A 21,097-nucleotide genomic window follows, 5' to 3' on the forward strand; every position below is an offset into this window, starting at 1 on the left:
TTAATACTATGTGCTTTATTATTCATATTACTAATTTGTTTAATAACAATTAGATTTTCATACAATAATTTGTCACTATTTTCATAGAGCATAATAGTGATTTTGTTAAGATTTCATAGTTTTAAGTCTTGCTGGAAACAAGAAGTCCAGATTTTAAGATTTCGCTATTGAGATAGAGTGCCTCGAATCATAAGAATTAGGGATGCTTGATGAGATCGGTAAGTTAAATATGAAATTTGAAAAATAAATGAGGAATTTTACATTAATATACATAAGACAAATTATAAAGTGAGGAGATTGGTGATTTTTTATCAGAAATTTCCAATGGAGACGTTTTATTGAAGGGAGGATGAGAAGCTTAATGCTCATCTTGTGAGTCTTGGATTGCAAGTGATGCTAATAGATTTTAATTAAAGAGGCAATGATCAAATAGCATCGACCTTTTTGTCAATTCTACATTAATGGCTATTCAACTATATTAATGGTCTCTTTGAATGGTGGAATCTAACTCTTATGTTGCGGAGGATGCAAGAAGTAGCTTCAATTTCGGCTACAAGAAATACTTATATTGTGGAGCAAGTAATAATGTTCCTTTGAGGGGATAGGGGTAGTAGCATGCTAGAGGTAGATAAGTTGTAGAGGTTGGATTTTAATAGTCATTTTTATTTATTTATGTTTGAATATGGAAGAATGGAAAGACAAGAATATGTACTAGTTTGTCTAGAAAAATAAAATTAATATCTGATTATTGAAAAGATCATTATATGTAGAATTCTATAGTTGAAATATAACTGAATCTCTGAAAAAAATCTATGTTTTAGTAATGTAAGACAATCAAAGAGTAGGATTCTCAAATTGAGTAATTCCTCTAGTTCTAGGAAGAAAAGACAAAAAAACATGTTATGAATCCATTTCCAAGCACTTTGGGAGATGCTTGAAGGTTTGAAGTTTGTTGTAATATAGATGTCTTAGATGACCAATGCTAGCGTCGAAGCCTTTTCTTGATCGAAAGCTCTTGATGGATTTGACATTGAAGAAGAAAAACAATTTTAGGCTCTAGTTTAGGTTGCCAAATGTGTATAAGCCACCAAAACAAAGTTTGGGGGGTGATCGAATGTTTGGATGAGGGTTGGAAGGGGGAGGGATTTGGGGGTTTGGGCAAATAATTGATACCTAGTGACAATTGAGCGTGCAAAGGGCCAAATAAAACATATTATGAATCTTATACACCAACCTTGGAGTATAATTCTTAACAACAATGTCAAAATTCCACCTCATATCTTTCTACCAAGCGAAAGGTGGTTGGAGGCCCATCTTGTGAAGCGTAACATTGAGCAAAAGCTCTTTACTAGGCAACATTTAAGACAATTTTGTGTTAAGAGCAAAAAATTGCAACAATATTGACCAATAGATCTAATCTTTGGAAGAGACTAAGGCTTTGATAGTGTAGATGCCCTTATAGAAGAGCTAAAGAGCTTTCATGTTAGATATTTTTACCATAGGCAAGCTAGAATTATTAATAATAAAATACCCCCAAAAATTATGGTCATAAAAAAGAATTTGTTTTGAAATTGTTTCTAGCTAGTTTGGTTAAAGAAAGGCTTAAGGAAAGGCCTTCTAAATGTTTTAAACCACACATGAGCACTTAATCTTAACTAGGACTTTTATAATAAGAAGATTGAAACCTCTTTACTACAAGACAATCAAGAGGAAGTATTATCCTTGAGAAGGAACTTTTCGACTTTCAAGACCTTCAATGGTTTAGACAATTTATTTAACACATATCACAATTTAATCTAATTTAATTGCCCTTGTCGTTTGTTTAAATGATATTAGATACTAATTCATCTCTACCCATAAAGGAAAATATCATTTTTATAGGATGAACAATCTAGGATCTTTTGTGCTTCAATGAAGTTGCCTATAATGAAAGGATCAATTATTTGTGTTCTATGTTAAGGTACATGATGTGTAACATGTCTTTTAAGTTTTTTAACATGAATTTCACTTATAAATATTTTTAATCATTTATCACTTCAATTCATCTCATTTACCAATACATATTAATACTTTATCATGTAATAACATAATATATATGAATATTAAAGTTAAGTTATTTTTAAGCTAAATTATATATATAAGTTTTTAACTAACATGAATTTCATTTATAAATATTTTTAATCATTTATCAGTTCAATTCATTTCATTTACCAATACATATCAATACTTTATCACGTAATAACATAAGCTATTTGATTTAATATTCAAGTTAAATTATTTTTAAACTAAATTATATATACATTATTAAACTAATTGGTGTGTGTGTGTGTGTGTTGAATCTTAATAGTCTTGAGTTATATTTAAACTAAAATTATATATAACTAAATTGTGTGTATGCATGTGCGTGAGTGTGTTGAATCTTAATATTCTAGTTATTTTTAATATATATATATATATATATATTTGTGTGTGTTTAATAATGTCATTGTAACTTTTTAATTTATTTAGGAGTTCCCTACTCATGTCGTAGTACCTATGATTTAAGTGCAACTTCACATGCTACCTTTCACAAATGCACTCACCTTTGTGCAACCTTTCAACATGTCACATCCCCAAATTCTACATAGTATTTCATTCCAATTTTGGAAACTATACTTTTAACTATCATGGTAAGTGGTTAGTAAATTGCTATGAGTATGACCATATGTTTGTTTACGACAAGATGAGATGTCAATTTATATTCTATTATGTTCTTGAAGTTGCATTTCTTGTACTTGTTATGTCTTCTTTTGGTATGCGAGAATAGTTGTGTTTCTATGAAGTGCTCACGAAGAGAAATCTTGATGTAGTTTCAAAAAGAAGAAATGGAATTTAGTGTATGTTCCTAAATTAAGCTCGTGTTTTTCATAGTTCAATAATACATGAATCCCCGTTCTTGAAATGAAAATTTTATTAAACTTTGTTTGAGTATTTTTGATAGGTAGTCAAAGATAGAGAAATTTGTAATATTATAATGCATGAGAATATTAAAATACATAAGCATTTATGAGTAAATATATTGTGGATGTGTGCTTGTTCTTAGTGTGTAACCTGGAAATATACTCTAAAAGTGAACCTGCAAGATTGAATAATTTTCACGAATAACAAGAGAATCCTACAAAATACTCCTATAGTGTCATAAAATTGCGACCCCTGCAATTTTAACCACATGTGGGGTCCTCACCTTGGCGACGACATCTCCTTCCTTAACCGGGACCTATTTTTGCATTTCCAACCCTTAACTCTTCCTCCTTCATGTATTGTGTATGCTCTAGACACCTTTGGGCCCCAAAATAGGGCTGGACAGGGGCATGGCACCCCTATCCCCATAGGACAGGGCATGGCGCCCTTGTCCTCACCCCTTAGGGTGGACCAATGTTCGATCTGCCAGATCTCGTATGCATTTCTTGTCTTCGGGGTTTGTTATTCCTCTTTGTCGGTCTTCGGTGCTTGAAAGTTAATCCTTGAAGCATGTATAAAAGGGAATTCAATACCCTCATTCATGGACGAATGAACAACAAAAAGACAGATAGAGAGCATAAGGAGAAGATACAAGATTTCAAGGTCATCATCAAGCATTCAAGCATTCGAGTCTTCTTCATTCATCCATGGGAGTAACATTACAACATTCATTTGCAAGCATGTGTGTGTGTTAGGGTTTTGTCATGTTACATGCCATTTCATACAACATTTGTGGTTACATTCAAGAAGAAAAGCAATCATCATCAGCAAGTTGCAGATCTACAAGGTATACATCTCCATTGTTTACATTCAAGCATTTGCAATTACTTTCTTTCAAGGTTGATTCCTCAACCGAGGTTTGACTAAGGCAAACCCTTATCCACAACCCCCCTTTTCTTCTCTTTTTTGCGTGTAAGTTGCAGGCGCGCAGCTGTAATTGCGGGTTTGGGCTTCATTTGCAGAGACAAAAGAACCCTTTTCATTTCGCAGATTTTGTGGTGGACCATGTACATTCCCGCCACGGTTCTGATGACTTTTCTCCAAATTTGAAGGGTAGATCCGCGTCAGTTTAATTAGCTTAGATCCAAAGTTACATCGCGATCCCAAATTGGTAGCACCTCATTTCACTCATTTTCTCTCTCTTTTCCACATAGTCAACATGTCAACTTTCTCATTTACAAAATGGGGTAAATCACACTTCAACCACTTGCAATCCACTTAGAATCCATACCCTTTCTTCTCTTGGATTTGGATATAGTGGATTCAACCCCTCTTTTGAATGTAAAGTTCCTCTCCAAGTGAAAATCATCCCAGTGGTTTCCTTTCTCTCTCCTAGGTGGGGAGTCACTAGGATCCAATTTTCCACTTTACAACTCCAAAAGTTACCAATGAAACAAAAAAAATGATTTAAAACTTAGAACATTATACCTTCACTTACTGTCCCATTGTGTCCTATCACCATTTGAACTTGGTTGCATATATTTGCTCTCAAGCTGCACTGTAGTTGCTTCCAAGATGACAAATTGATGAATGGACAAATAAGGATGCAAGATAACTACTAGATGACTATTAGATTAAAAAATGCTTAGAAATTGCCTTCTTTATAGATTTTTATGAGCAAAAATCCCATGTGGTAGAGATCAATGGTTGAGATTAAATCTTGCAAGATTGATGGCTATGAAGAGATTGGTTGGAATGTGAGAGAAAAAGGTGGAAGGAGAGGCCAAGTGTTAGAAGGCTCACCTCGACTGGAGTTGAAGACTTGAGAGAACATAGGATGGTTGGAGGAGATTTAGGGGTGTGGAGGCAACTGGACTCAACTTCCTCCAAGAATGTAGGGAAGTTGAAAATGCGTGTACATACACAATATTTTATTTAGGAGATGGAAGTTGAAGATAAATATGGCTATTTAATAATTAAAAATTAATAATTTGTTTAGCCACAAAATTGTGAGTTGGCAAGATTGAGTGATGTGGAGATGAGTTGAGATGGAAAAGAAGATTAAATAATTGTAGAATTATTTATTAATGAAGACTTTAGAAGAATGCATAGTGCATGATTAAATATTAAATATTTAATAAGATTGAATTATAAGCATGCCTAAATGAATTAAATTAATTATTTAATAGAGGAATTAACAATAAATAAATAATAAATATTTATTTAATTATTCATAGCCAATTTTGAGTGTATACACTTAGTATTGGCAAGGGAATGTCATATGAAGAACTAGGTACTCAAGAAAGACCAATGGGCTGTAGAATCCAGTCAAGGATTTTATTACATCTTTGTAGATTCTATAACTCGTGCAAGGTGGGAAAAACCTTAAACGAACTTAAAATAGACAAAGGGTAGTGACTCTATACTTTCAAGTTGCACTTGCAAAGGGATAGTGACTCTATACTTTCAAGTTGCTTTTGCAAAGGGAAAGTCCAAACTCATATGTGTTCGTGTAAGCAAGTTCTTTTCATATTTTTGGTCTTGCTATTTTTACTTACCAAACCCTAGGAAGTGAGTAGTCTCCAAGTCGAGTAAGAGGTGAGTGAGCAAAGACTTTTTATGAAATATAAAAACTTTAGCCAAAGTATCGTATTAGTCACCACATATGACAAGTCAATTCACAAGTGTTGCCAGAACATAGATCATCTGTAATCATCATACGTAGTTATAAGACAATCTATAGTAGTATGGTTGGATTGAGATATGTGGCACACGACACTACTAATCAAGATGGCACCACATAGGTCCCCTTGTCTATACTCCTCGTGAAAGGTAGGGCCACTTCTAGTAGGAAGGTGTGCAGGAGACCGTTGGTCTGTGGTTGGAGGTGTAGCTCCTAGATGATGCTCTCCCTCTTGCAGTTGACTAGCTGAGGCTTGCAAGATAGATATAGTACTTTCCTAACGGGTATATCTGGTAAAATTTTATTTATGTCATGATTTGTTTTCATAATTTCCAATGCAATGAAAAGTAAAGAAAAGATTTCCTTCATTATGTTTTCTGACAAGAATGATAAAATATTTTTTATTTGAATATATATTTATGTTTGAAAAAGAAAAAAATATTATGTTGTTATGAAATTTATCGTGTAAAAGTGAAAATATTTATTTTCCTAAGAGTTAAATTTCAGGGTTGTTACACAACAACTTGTTCATTATTGTCAAGCCTTGGCTCAACCTCAATGTTACCAACACAACTCTTTGTAGAGTATTTATGCATAAGGTGCCATTGCACATGCTTCACCATCCATCATACGATATAAGCAAGATACTTGGTGGCTTGCAACCATAAGGAGTTCCAACCATATAGATCTACCTCATTGTTACGTTTCAACATCAAATGTGCCATGTCACTAATGAATTTAACATTGGTGGTTCCAAGTTCACACATGACACATGGTGAACAAGTTGGACATTGTTGGTATCTCTATGGTGATTTCTCAAGAACATTCATGTATAAACACACTCAATATACACAAAGTACAAGTAGAGAAATTGCTCATAACATATGTATAGGGTTGTGAACTTAGTCATCTTGTGACTACCTTAAATTTAATTTTATATAATCATTAATATAATTCTATATAGGTAGTCAAGTTGGCCTAGATTGCATCCAAGGCATAAGTATAGTATATATATGAGGAAGAGGTTAGTTATTATCATCATATTGAGTATTGTGTTATCATTAAAGACCATTGGAGCTAGGCTCCTCTAATTGGCATATTTTATCAATTATTTGCAACTTGTTTCCTATTATATTCTTCTATTATGCAAGTTACATTACAACATACTTTTCCACTTTTCTTAAAACCCTCTCCATTTGCATACAAATAAGATATTTTCCTTCTAATTCTTCTTCTATTTGATTGTGCATTTGATTTTATCTTCAAGTTTTAATTGCTCTTTATGTAATTTTGTAAATTACAAGCTAATTTATAAATTTTCCCTTCAAATCATCAAATCTTTATTAGTTTACTATTAAAAGCTAAATTACAAGTTTTTCTTTCAAATAATCAAATCTTTATTCTTTTACTGGTTCTTCATGTTTGTTCAAACATTCTTGTGATGGTAGGAGGATCATACATATGGTTCAACATTTTAGCATCCATGTGTACATAACAAAGTGGTAGACAAATGTGCACCAAGGGTTTCAATAAACATCCAACAAATGATCAATGTTACCTAGGAAGCACAACACTAAGCACTCTTTGGCCAATTTCGTGACTTCATGATTAAACTTGGACTAGCAATGCCATGACCTAACCGACATTCTATTGCATAACATCAATACCCTCCCAAATTTTAATTCAATCTATACATTCTTGTGTTTGAAGGCAAAATTGACACATCAACATCGAAATACTAGTTTTGATACATTGAAGCATACTTCTCCATTACAACTTCACTAGTCTTGAGAAGATCTTCTTTGTAGCATTGGAATGTCCATCTTAGAACATAACTAGCAACACAAAATTAATGTATAGTGTGACAAGGACCATTGGTATATTCATACTTAGAATGCATTTGTTGGTGCTTTATATGAGGAATATTACCTCCTTTGACTTTGTGAGATTGAATACATACAATCTCACTTGTACCAAAATAATGAACAATGGGTGGGAGATTACACTAATGAGTTTCATGATTACTATGTATGCTTGTATGAAGACACATGAGAAACATAGATTGGTTAAAGACATCAATGGAATATTACCTTCTATCCACACAACGATGGAGTACTTAACCTCCAATCACATGCACAAAATAGTAAGTTCAAAGTGATTTATATTCCAATGTATATTCTATGCAATGTCTACCTTTCATGCATATCTAAATTTGGATTTAGAAGTTTTCCTAATCATAATCATGTTGTTATTAAATAGATTAAAGAGATTTCAGGTATAGAAAGAAAGAAACAAGTGATTGTCTTATAAAAGCATGCATATGTATGTATGTATGTATATGTATTTGTGTATATATATGCGTTTATACATACATATTTATATATAAGAATGTAGTATAATTTCAAAAAGACTGTTTTAATGCTTTCTATGTTTACAAACAAAATTAATTTCACAATCATTGTGGTTGATAAACAAATTTTATATCATAAACAAAACTAATTCTATAAACAAATCTGATTTCATAAACAATTTTGGTTTCATTTCTGTAGTCATAAAAGATCCGAGAAAGAGATTGGAGAAGTTCATTCATGTTTTCCAGTTCACAATATATAATTTCTATAATTTTTATGATAAAGAAAACAAATAGCAACTATAAGTCTTAGTTGTCACAACCCTCCTTTATCACTTTTGGATTTAAAATACAATTCTATTACATTTTGGTTAAACTACTTAAAATGATTGAATAAATGTTATAAAAGAATAAAATGAACACACACACACACACACACACACTTGGAGAATATAATTCAAAAGACATTATTTTTATTTATTTATTTTCCACTCCCAATTATGGCACATGTTGTAGGAAGAATAAGAAGCTTCTAGAGGATTCTCCACCACCTTGCATGTAACTCCCCCACTAAGTTTAATCAAATTGCATGAAGTCCAATATTGGAAAAGAATCTCCTTTTTAATTAAATTTTCTAGATAGTGGAAGGGAGGGGATTTTCTTATAAAATTATATGCAAGTTTCAAAGAAGGGAGTTGATTTTGTTTTGAAGGAAATTTCCCAAGTTTTAGAAGTAGATCTTTTCTTTGGTAGTCTCATTTTTCGTTGCAGGAATTCTAAGTTGTTGTTGAAGGATTTCTCTCAAGTTGCAGGGAAGGATCAAAAAGGATAACCAGTGGATTCAACATCAAGCTCGATAAACCAGGTTCTTTCCTTGTTATTTCACATTCACTTACGAGGAATTCGTATTTTTCAAAAATAGTTATAGATCTTCCTTTATATAAAGAAATTCTTTTATTAAAATTTAAATCTTTCATTTGGGGATAAATAATAATGATAATGCGTTCATAGTTATTTATTTATTTTATTTCCCTTAAGAAAATATGCACAAGATCTTACTTTTTGTTTTTTCCTTTTCCAAAGATTTTAGCAAAAGAAAATCATATTCTTTTATTTGTTTAAAATCTCTCTCTTTCTGAGATTAAAATTCTTCTTGTGTGATTTGAATCTTTATTTCTTCCCTTTAATCCATCTCTCTAATTTTTCGAATGGAATTCTGAATCTCATTCTTAAATCTCTTTGTGATTATTTTAAATCTCTCTCTGTGATTATTTTAAATCTTTCTGTGATTATTAATTAGATAAATCTACCCGTGAGTTGAACAAAGACCTCTCTGCGAATATTAGTTGAATAAAATCCCCCTGTGAATACTGGAAATAAACAATTCCCCTGTGAAATCTAAAAATAAACTCCCTCCCTGTGAATGCTGGAATAAGCTGTGTGTGTGTGTGTGTGTGTAAATGTTTACCTCCTGTTTACTGTGAAAATCAATCTAAAACAATTATTTGATCATCTATTTTATCCATGTTCTTATTTTCATAAATAAATTCTCTTTTGTTTTTATATATATATCATTAAGTAAGGGAATATGAAACCATATATATATATATATATATATATATAAACTTTATTTCAAATGTTAATATATATTAATGTCACATTATAATTATATTAAACTACATTCAAATGTTAAAATATATTAATGTTGCATCTAATTATGGCACGGTCTTCGAAAAATATTCGAAGGCATGATGGTAGTGTGCAAGGGCGGCGGGTATTGTAACCGCCGGGGGTAGCGGTACCCCCCACTACCTTGCGATCACTGTCAGTGACTGCAGGGGAGGGGAGGGGACCACGGTGTCCCCTCAACCCTGCGGGCCTGCACATGCAGGACCGCAGGGGGTGATGGGACCCGTGGTCCCCACTCCCCCCTATTTGCTAATAAAACAATAAAAAAAGAAAAGGTAATTCGCTTATTTCATTTTTGTAAATAGTCTTTTTTTATATATTCTTTTTAATTTGTAAATTAGAATTTTTAGTGATTACTTTGGGGTTAAATTTCAAGTTAATTGCTAACAATTAATTTTGTTTAAATTTAAATTTTAATTGTTAATAATTGCAATTTAGGAAATATTAAATTCTTTCCTTAGTATAAATTTTAAGTTGTTGAATTTAACTTAGAAAAGTTATAAATATTGGGGATTATTGTGTAGTGAATTCATGATTAAAGTATCCTTGGTAAATTTCATATTCGTAAATTATATTGTATCAAATTCTTTTAATTAGAGTTATTCATTCCATTTAAGATCCATTGGGCACTTAGTTGGCCACATTAATATGAATTGAATCGAATGCCTAAATTAATCACTATTTTTGGATTGCTTAATCATGCACGCAAGTTACACTATTCTTATATCATGCAAATTACTTATAGATTAACTACATTTATTTGATGCTATCATCTCCATGCAAGTACACATGTAATTATCAATATGCAAGTTTTTCATATGCAAGTTATATTTCAAGTTATGGTTTTTATTCTACGTAATTCATCAAGTAGTTATTTCAATCAATTAAAATTATGCACGTTCAATTAGTAATTGTTTTCAAGCATGATGTTTTCATAGCTTCTTAGTTAGAAAACTAAATAAAGGAAGATGGAAATCTAAACCGAGTAGCGTTCGGTATATACGATGCCTCTGGGTCACGCTTATAGGTAATACCATCGTGTTGAACTACTGCACTTAACGCCTAATAAAGCTACATCAACGACGTCTGTGGCATCATCCCTATAAATCATCAGGGAGTAATAAGGGACACTTGGAAGTTAAAATCCAAGGGGCGGGTAATCCCCATTGGATCGATAATTAATAAGATAATTTTTAAATGATTTTTCATTCGTTGAGATAAACCATAGTAAACCCCCTTTAGGGTTGGTTAAGTAAAATGCTTTTATGAAATTGATTTTTATCTTGAAGAGATATTGGTTATTGACAATTTGGTCAAGGGTGACGCTCATGATAGGTGTTAGGATGTAGTTGTTAGGCCACAAACAATAGGCCATCTTGAGCCTTTGTTTAAGTGCTACCATCGTGGGTAGCAACCGCAGAGAAACTGTCTGGGACATTGACCCTAGAAAGGGTTGCGTACCCACTAATTAGTTTACATCAAACCATAGAGTAGAAAATAGACCTACATACTTTACGCATCAAACCATAGAGTAGAAAATAGACCTACATACTTTACACCTTGATCCCGTGCCGAAGCAGGTATGTAGGCAGTCTTGGGACGGAGTTGTCCCTCGTACTTAGGAATTCGTGGGTGGGGTCTAGGCTTGGTATAGAAGGATTGAATAGAATCCTAATTGAAAGATAATTAAAATGGAAAAAAGTAATTCAATGCATACTCGGAAGGAATCCTGTATGGATTCGCTTGACTTTCCGAGGCTTTAAGCCAAATTCTGAGGTGGAATTCAATCTTGTATTATGTTATTTAATTACTCCTAAGGATGGCGACCTCGGTGCAGTTCTGTTAGAAGAGTGTAGTACTTAGTGAGTGGCTTAGGATCCGAATGGTCCCAATGAGTCTAAGTCTCTGGCCAGAGCACCTCCTATCCTGATTGGATAGATACCTACCTCGTATGGGTAGATGCCTATCCCGTATTGGATAGATGAAATCTTATGTCCCGTATGGACAAATGCCTAACTCGTATGGTTAGATGCTCATCCCGGATGGATGAATGCCTAATCCAAATGGATGGATGCCCAGAGTATGCGATTGAATCAAACATAATGAATAAATTAAAAAAAAGAAAAAAGAATGGTTAATTTTGTTGAGTTAATTATGGTGGGTTATTACATCAGTCAGATATTGGAGTGATGTGAAGTGTTAGTTGATTACTTGTTTAAGGCATCATGATTATGATAACCAATGTGACGGGCCTAATCATATTAAGTGCTGGTTCATTTTGAATGTCTTAAAAGACTATTTGAATAACAAGGAAATAACCCTGTTTTTCGATTCCAGTGTCTTGTTCTAGAGTCTGAGCTTGATTCCAATTATCTTATTTCTTTAGCATTTGGGTATCTTGTGCTCTATTGAGGGTTTCGACCTGAATAACCATTACATTATGGGGGGTAATCTTAATCGCAATGAGCCTTCCAGCTATGATAACTGGAAAAGCGAAAGGAAAATATGGCAAAGGTTGCATAGATATGGTTTCACTGATTACATGGAAAAATTGCATGGGAGTAAAAATTCATGTCACATGGTTTCGCCAAGGGCTGGAGCAATAATAAGTCACTCTGTTTGGACAAACATGGAAGTTGGATGAAGATTTGGTGGCGGAGGTTACAGGATTACAGAAGGAAGGCACCAAATTTTACAAAGATTGCAAGTTCTCGGTGGAAGCTACCAAGAATTTCCCTAAAAGTGATGAAGAAAGGGCTCAGCTCGCTAAGAAGGACAATGTGTCCTACTACCTCCCTCATCAGGTAAAATCTTTCTGGTAGAAAATGTTAAGAGTTTTAATAGAATACCTAACGGTTGATGGTAGGTTTTCGAAGGTTTACAATTACTATTTTGTCATCCTAAACCATTTTCGCCATGGCTCAAAAATTTCATTGCCCTTCTATTTAGCTTCTTCCCTTAACGATAGCCTAGCCGACCATGCCAAAAAACCTAGATCCTATCTCATCTCTCACCAAGGCCTTATATTGTTAATTTATGAGCATTTGAAGGGTAAAGCTAGGGCTAATAGGGAAGATTCTTTGGTGGAAAATGCCCACATTTCTGAGGGTCATGATGGCTCTGATTCTGATGAAGATTCTTCTAATCTTCTTTTGCATAAGAAATTGAGGGTTGGTGATGAAGCTAAAGAAGACACGAAAGAGAATTTTGGTTCAGAGGAGGAACAGGGGAAGGAGGTAGATGATAAGGCCGAGAGTGAGCAGAAGAAAGAGGCTGAGGGTGAGGAAGAGAAGGTGCAGAGAAAAGAGTATGTTGAAGAACTAGAAGCAAATAATAACCCTTATGTCTCAGATAATAGGAATGATGCTCAGCACAGTACGGAGGAGGGAAACCCTAGGTTTGTGGTCTTTGCTCCGGTTATGGAGAACGCGGATTCCATTTTGAATGCTGCCAGAAACAGTACTCTAGAAATGTTCAATTTCCAGAAATGGGTGATTGATAACATCTCCAGTATTCAGAATAAACAAAGAGATTTGGATTATAAAATTGAGAAATTGATTAAGGATACCAACACTAAAGGTAAAAAGGATGCTGCGGTGGATACCAGTGAGGCAGAGGACGAAGAAGAAATTCAGGATTGGCCGGAAAAAGATATGATTAAGGAGATTTGAAACATCTTGAAGATGTGGTCTGAATCATCAAAGAAAAGGGAGAGGTTGATAATGAAATTATTAACTGGATTATAAAAATTGAGAAGGCCTTGAAGAAATTTATGGAGCATAGTCTTAAGGTTTTGAAGGTGTCATCTCAAAACATGAATGATTTTGTTGCTTGTCTGGAGAAGAACAAGCAGAACAAAGAGATGGTGATCATTGATGATGTGCCGGCCACCAGTTCTACTCCTCACTCCTCCAGACGCAAAACAAGGCAAACTACCAGTGAACTGGAGATGAAGACTAAAGACACCCATCAGATGCAGGAAAACAAAGACCTGAAAGAAGTAGCTAATGCTATGATGATGTTAGTTAAGGACACAAAAGAGTCTATACAGATTTTCATCTGACATGTAATCTGGTTTTGGGTTGCCAGTCTCTTGTTGGCTTTTTGTTGTTCTTTTCCTTAGCTGCTGTTTTCTTTGCTGTTCTTTTGCAACTATTCTTTCTATGTCATGTTCTTTCTAGTTTCTTTTATGCTTATCTTCTCGTTATGTAAGCGGGTTTCAGGTCCCTTAAAACCTATTTTTCCTTAATCAAAAACTATAAGTCTCTGTATTTTCCTAAATAAAAGATCAGATCTGTGTGTATATATGTAATATGTATATATATACACTGAGTGTGTGTATAATATATTTATATTATATATGTATATAAGAAACAAATCGAGCTGAATGTTATCGATTCACAAGTCTAAAATTGATCTGGTAATAACATTTATGCATTAGTGCCAATTTAATATGCAAGAAAATAGTGAAGTAAACGTCTACATGTATATCTCAAAGGGATGGAGAGAAGAAGGGTGCCAGAATCCCAACTCGAGGTGCTCTAGAAACTTGATGAAGCCTCCCTATTCTCTGGTAATTTATATAACCATTGGCTATTCTAAACTTTCAAGAATTTTGTTGTGTGTAGACCTGTGCAATACAGACTAAAATATTAATCTCAAATACAAGCTCCAAATTGTGCCTAGAAGATGCAAAAGAATCTCTCCAAAAATTGTTTTGTATCCTCTCAAATCTCTCACTGGTTTGCCAGTGATGAACATGGTCAAGATTGCAATTGATTTTTTTGTTTTTATGCCTTAATATCGACTCTAATTTTAGCTCCCAAAAGTGCATCAAACCCACTGAAAAGTTGCATTGCCATGCATCTCCTTCATGCTCCCTAACATGTGCTTTTTTCTTCTCTTTACCCTATTTTGGGATTCCATGGATGCATCAAATCATACAATCAATGCAAACTGCAGTCATTTCATCCTATCAACCAATATGGCATTTAAACCAACATTTCCCTTCTCTCTATTTCTCTCTATATATATGTGCACGCGCACACACATTTTTATATATTTATAATTTGGTAAGGATAGATAATCGGACAAAACAATCTATATTATTTTTTGAATAATTACATAATATTGAGAGAACAATGACGTACAAATAAAGGTGGTAATTTTTTTTTCTTCTAATATATCATTTCTAACAACTTCTTGTGGACAATTTTATGTTTCTATAAACATCATTAAGCTTATAACTCAATTTTAAGCTATGCATTCGTGAGATCATAAAATGCACAACAATATCGAAATGCAACATGAATGTGTGCATGTACGTTGGGTTACATCATGCTAATTATTACCAAGTGGCTAGGGCACTTCTACCTCAACCAAGTTCTCGTCTTTGACATGTACCTACACTCATTTGTACTCGAATTCATATTACTAGGTTAGTCCCATAAACCATAGTTGAAACACGTACTCATAACATTTCATCATCATTTCAGTTTCAATTTCAATTTCATGCATTTAAAATAACATGTAATTTAAAAACACATTTAATGCATAATTAAATAGTCACAAGATAATTAACCATAGTCTCAACTAGTTTATAGTAATAATAATGAAAGTAAAAGAATGAGATGTGACATATAATGCCTTTGGTGTACCAAGAGACTTGATCTCTCATATGATTTGGATTTAAACTCGTCTTAATTTTTTTTGTCCTTCTTACATTTTTCTTTAGATCTACCACAAATCATAAATGCTAATATAGATATCTCTTCAAAAAGCAACTACCTCATCAACTTTAACCTTGGTGGTAGTGCTCCTAACGACCATTACAATTGGGTCACATGAAGCTAACAAAACATAGTGAAGTCATGCAACGATCCTCCTCCATTTTAACTTTAATGGAGCTTAGCTAGACAACCATCATATTAAAAGTATTCAAATGATTGGCTACAATTTTACCATCCTCCATTTTTAGAGAATACAACTTTCTTAGAAATAAATTGTTTACTAAGGATTTAATTTGATAAATTTCACCAAAATATTTTGATAGATTTGTAGCATTAGTCTCTGCGTGAAGATTTAACAAAATTGAATTTTCTAAACAACGTCTAACAAGACACTTAACCTTTTTGTCCATCAAGTACCAGTCTTCTTATTTCATATTCAATGACACACTAGATATTCAACCCATAGATATCTATCCATGGGCATATCCTCCATCTTAAATTTTTACAAATCAAAATTATCATTAAAATTTTTCATTTCAATTTTTGGTGTGTTTTCTATCTCTTCCTGCAATAAAATAAAAAATCATCTATGCAAACTCTTAGTCCATCAAGATTAGTACAAAAACTCCTCTATCAAACAAATAGGATCAAAGGTGATCAAACTTTGATACCAACTAAAAGGAATTGAAGCATGCAAAAAAACTTCTTACACTACTTTAATGAGGGGAGAATGTGCAAATTTTCAACATTTATAACCATAAAAAAGTGTAAAAAACATATAAATATGAAATAACCAATATACCACTCTAGTGTCCCAAGTAAAATATATTTTTTCTAATTTATTTAAATACAAAAAACACAACAAAATTGAGTCAAAATGATATATTGCAATCCCTCATGAAATTACTTTTTAAAAATAATTTGAAATACACATAAAGATTTATCAATTCTTTCACAAATTTATGCTTATGATTTGACAATCTTTTGCATAAAACTCATGGAACTTCTTTAAATGAAATACGATTTTGATATATGAAAATATGCTATTAAAACATGAAAAATCCAACATAAACACACAAAAAAAATCTAAAAAATTATTCAAATGAAACAAACACCCAAAATTGCAACTCACTCTCACACACACACACACCCTTGAAACAACCGAATCTACAATTGCTTGAAGCTCTGATGCAACCTTTGAATGAGATCACCCTCATGTACCAAAGGGGTTTTGTCCTTTGATACCTAAGACCAATGGGTTTTCATCCATTGATTATTGTTCTCTAATGGGTATTCATCCATAAAAATTTTTTTGACCACAAGTGTCCAGACATTTTTTGGCAGAGTATTGATAAGATGAAAAGAGATGTTTAAAATGTGCAATTGATTGCAAATAAATAGAAGACCAAATTCAAACAACCCCCTATTGAAAAATAAAGAAAACAAGATATTTTTCATCCATTTCCCTCCAAAGCAAGCCCTATTAAAAAGTTGAAATAACCACCATTAGATTCTTGGCTAAAAATAGACTATAACTCCCACCATAAGAACTTGTCATAAAATTTGTTGTAATTGTCTAAAATCTTCTTGAATTAGGTACAACATGATCTTGGAAGTCATTGATTGCACCATAAGAAACTCCACACCTCATTTTGGATTGCTAACACATAATAACATATTAATTAGTTAATTGGCTCCAAATAAGTAACTTGAAAATCTTAATTAATTGTGGGTTCAAATATTAAATAAAATAAATTATTTCTCATGTCCCTTCCTTGACACAAAAAATATTGGAAAGAGCATTTTGTCTGTGAAATTTAATTAACTAAAATTAAGAAATGACAAGCACATTGGTGTATGTGGAGAAAACCCCTTTTGAAGAAAAGTCCCCCACTTTAAAACAATCCAATGTATTATTCAGTATATCAATAGATTACAATACACTTGTAGAGAAAGCCTTCACAAAAGTATCGACATCATACAAATTTAGAACAATTTTAGTAGCCCAACAATACCTATAAATTAACCATACAAACTACAACTCCAAACACTAATTCACAAGCAAAAATTAAAACTAGAAACCATAAACAATTGAAGAAAACCGTTAGCAAAACTACATGAAGTACATTGCCAAAACTTGGGTTCAAATTCTGATGCCACCTTTTTAGTCTTGGTCCTCTTGACTATTTTTAGCATATTCTTAGCACATATTACAACTATCATACTTGTCATATTTAATCACAAAAACTTGGGTGCCTTAATTTGTCCTCATTCAACCTATTTAAAAATGCTCCATGCTAAGTGTTTATATCTATCATAATGTTGGTCAAGAGTCCATAGAGCCTACCTTGTACATGCTCTTACATTTCATTAGAATCTATCATATGTAATTCTTGTCATGATGACCTTATACACAACACATGATGTCATTGCATGACCAAAAGTGGGATGCCTAGCTCCTCATGGGAGGATTAAACTCATTTAAAGATGAAATCTAATAAGCCTCCAAATGGGCTAGTGACTCTCTAAAAAAGACAAAATAGTGAATACATTAAAATGAATATTAGGAATACAAGGTTGAGAAACCTTTCACCAAATAATGCCTATTGGAGAGAATAAAGTCAAACGTGCTTGGAAGATATGTATTCAATTCATGAAAGCATTGATGTCACATGAAGGCATTGAGCTTGTGTCATACCATGGTTTTGACTTGTTATGTTTCAAGAGTCTAGTTATAATTGTCTCTCAAAATTCTTTTATGCACGCACATTATATATATTGAATAGAAAATTTATGAATTATTTACCAATAGCAAATAGTGTTGAAATAAAGAAAGAAGTTTATATTTTCTTAGTTCAAAGATTATAAACTTATACTCTATTTAATGATAATATTTTTTATTTTTTTTACATTATTATATATTCAAAAACTCATAATAATAAATTCCACAATCTTAAAATAATTATGCGAACACATTTCAAATTTGTATTATATTTTGAAAAGCACTTATATTTATAGTAGTTTGCCTGGATAAAATAAACTTGATGTATGTGCTCTCAAAACGAAAACATATTTTTGAATTTGTGTGATTTGAGATCTCTAAAACGGAAGTTAATTCTTCACAACTGCATAAATACACATTTTTTGGTAATTTATTGATAACCAAGGAAAGACAAAATGTTCAACATATTGTTACTGGTAACACGTAAGACCTTAATAGACACCAGGTTACCATGTGTCAGATGAATGCATGAAGAATATCAAAATCAACCGCTTGCCTTTCATTAAACTGAAATCTTTCAAAAAAATTCTGAACTGCGACGCGGCCAACATTAAATTTTTCCAAAACTCTCACTGCCATTCAAACATTGCGTCTTGCCAAAGATTCAAACCTTCTCATCTCTTTCACCAAAAACCATTACAGAGCGAAAGTAGAACTCATGGAAATACCCATGTAACAGAAAACACAGGGCCACTACAAACATTTCTCTGTTGCAGAAAAGGAACAAAAAGGGAAATTTGTAAACAGAATGTATAAAGGCCAGTATTCAGACGTGGAGGCGGGCCCTGCTGTAGCTCTGTATCCTGACATTTCTTACTCTGAAAATATCGACAGGTGGAATTTTATCAGAAAGATTTATGGAATTCTGAGTGTGCAGTTGCTTCTTACAGTAGCAGTTGCAGGCCTTGTGATCTACAACCCATCAGTGGCTCTCTTCTTTAACAGTTCCTCTGGTTTCGGCCTTTATATACTTCTAGTCATTTCTCCCTTCATCTGTAAGTCTACTTTTGCATACTTTAGTGATTGATTGAACATATGTTTTGTCATTCCTTGTAAAATTTTGCTACCTTTCCAACATGCCCAAAAGCCTAAAATTGGAAGGTCTATGCCTATTTAAGTTTTAGATTGTAATTATACAGTTCAAATTTGTAGCTTAACCAGGGCTAATGATTGCCAGAAGTTTAGTAATTGAATTAAATTTTGAAGTACAGTGTAACCTTTAAAATGTTTTTAATGCTAGTGCTCTTTGAAACTTATGGATTTTAAAATCTTGACAGCAAAAACAAAAATAATCAGCAATTATAGATAAATTTATAGTTATAAATATATCTATTTGTTTTTGAGGGCAGTAAAAGGTTTTCAAGGATCATTAAAAAGAAACTAATGTGAAAAATCGTGGTGGTTTTTGCAGGGATTTGTGCTCTCTATTATTTTCACCGAACTCATCCCATCAATTACATTTTACTATTTGCATTCACAGCTTGCATTAGCCTAGCAGTAGGTTTAAGCTGTTCATTCACAGACGGTGCAGTATTAACTCATTACAATTTAGTTTTGCTCTGATTAATGGATTTCTAGTTCTAAAATGCTAATACAGTTGTATTTAATAGAGGACTTTATGTAAATGTTGGTTTGGTGATGGTGATACAGGAAAGGTAATATTTGAGGCAGCAATCCTTACAGCAGCGGTTGTGATTAGCCTTACTCTATATACCTTTTGGGCTGCAAGAAGAGGATATGACTTCAATTTCCTAGGGCCTATATTGTTTTCAACACTTGTTGTGCTTATTGTCTTTGGTTTCATTCAGGTATGTAAACTTCTTATTGTGCTTATTGTTTTGGTTTCGTTCAGGTATGTAAACTTTATTGCCTAATTGTTCAAGTATAACTGTAAAATTTTCTTTTAGTTAGGGCAAGCCAAACACCAATATGACATGTGAGAACCTGCCCGTGAAGTGTTGTGGCCAGGCTTGATGCCAAATTTGACATAGGTGACCACCTTTGTGAAAGTCACCAAGGAAATTTTATTTTGTCATTCACTTTATCTATTGTTTCAATTTTATACCCTTCAGTTTCAACCTCATAACCAAGATTAGTTGTTAACTGAATCTTGTGAATCAATATTTCTTTATGCCCATGGAACTCTTTTCAATCCTTTCAATCTGAGAACTTTTTGATTAACTTTGTATTTGAAACTAACAAATGAGCTCCTATGCAGGTGCTTTTCCCACTAGGGAGGACTTCTGTGATGATATATGGAGTCTTGGCTTCTATAATATTCAGCGGTTACATTGTTTTTGACACAGACAATATCATTAAGCGATATAATTATGATGAGTACATATGGGCTACTGTTGCGCTTTACTTGGACATCATCAATCTCTTCCTTTCACTCTTAACTCTCTTTCGAGCAACAAGGGATTGATAAAGCCATCTAGGTTCTAACATGTTAAATGCTTTCTATGTTTTAATCACCACACCAAAATACTATAGCTAGTCTCTCATTAATCTTCAGGGTATAACAATGCCAGCACTTCGAAGTATAAGCTGTTAAAACTTGTTTATATGTTACCATACTTTCATACCAATAACATTTAGTTCAACCTGATTCTCTCCTTACTGAAGCTTAGATATTTGAAAAAGATATGAGATAAGGATAAAAGATTTGGAGAGAAGGATCCTTGTATAAAGCAAAAATCTTTGGAGCAATTTTTTAAACTATCATGATTTTTTGGGTTGGTTGGCTGGTTGGTTTTTCTCAGGTTTTGTAATGCTTTGTCTTGTATAGTCTCTTTGTTGTTCCTTATGGTAGTTTTTTAGTGTGCTTAATGCTCTTTTATACTCTTTGTACAATGTTCCCGATCATTTCAAAATCGTGCTTACCTAATCAGGAAACAACATTTGCTGTCAAATTTCTACATTCA

At 33.0% G+C, this 21,097-nt stretch overlaps 2 protein-coding genes across 2 annotated transcripts; both read left to right on the plus strand.

The window, feature by feature from the left end:
- The first annotated feature begins 12,124 nt into the window (after positions 1-12,124).
- LOC131874065 (uncharacterized) lies at positions 12,125-13,725 on the plus strand. The gene is made up of 5 exons (XM_059217284.1): positions 12,125-12,190; positions 12,299-12,466; positions 12,713-12,770; positions 12,846-13,153; positions 13,420-13,725. Exons 1-5 carry the CDS (start codon positions 12,125-12,127, stop codon positions 13,723-13,725), a joined length of 906 nt encoding a protein of 301 aa, XP_059073267.1.
- Positions 13,726-18,552: 4,827 nt separating this feature from the next.
- LOC131074355 (protein LIFEGUARD 2) lies at positions 18,553-20,792 on the plus strand. The gene is made up of 4 exons (XM_058010951.2): positions 18,553-19,168; positions 19,585-19,698; positions 19,824-19,981; positions 20,392-20,792. The coding sequence occupies exons 1-4, from the start codon at positions 18,922-18,924 to the stop codon at positions 20,596-20,598; spliced, it is 726 nt and encodes a 241-aa protein (XP_057866934.1). The 5' UTR covers positions 18,553-18,921; the 3' UTR covers positions 20,599-20,792.
- Positions 20,793-21,097: the final 305 nt, after the last annotated feature.

Source organism: Cryptomeria japonica, chromosome 3, assembly GCF_030272615.1.
Source record: "Cryptomeria japonica chromosome 3, Sugi_1.0, whole genome shotgun sequence".
Lineage (NCBI taxonomy): Eukaryota > Viridiplantae > Streptophyta > Pinopsida > Cupressales > Cupressaceae > Cryptomeria > Cryptomeria japonica.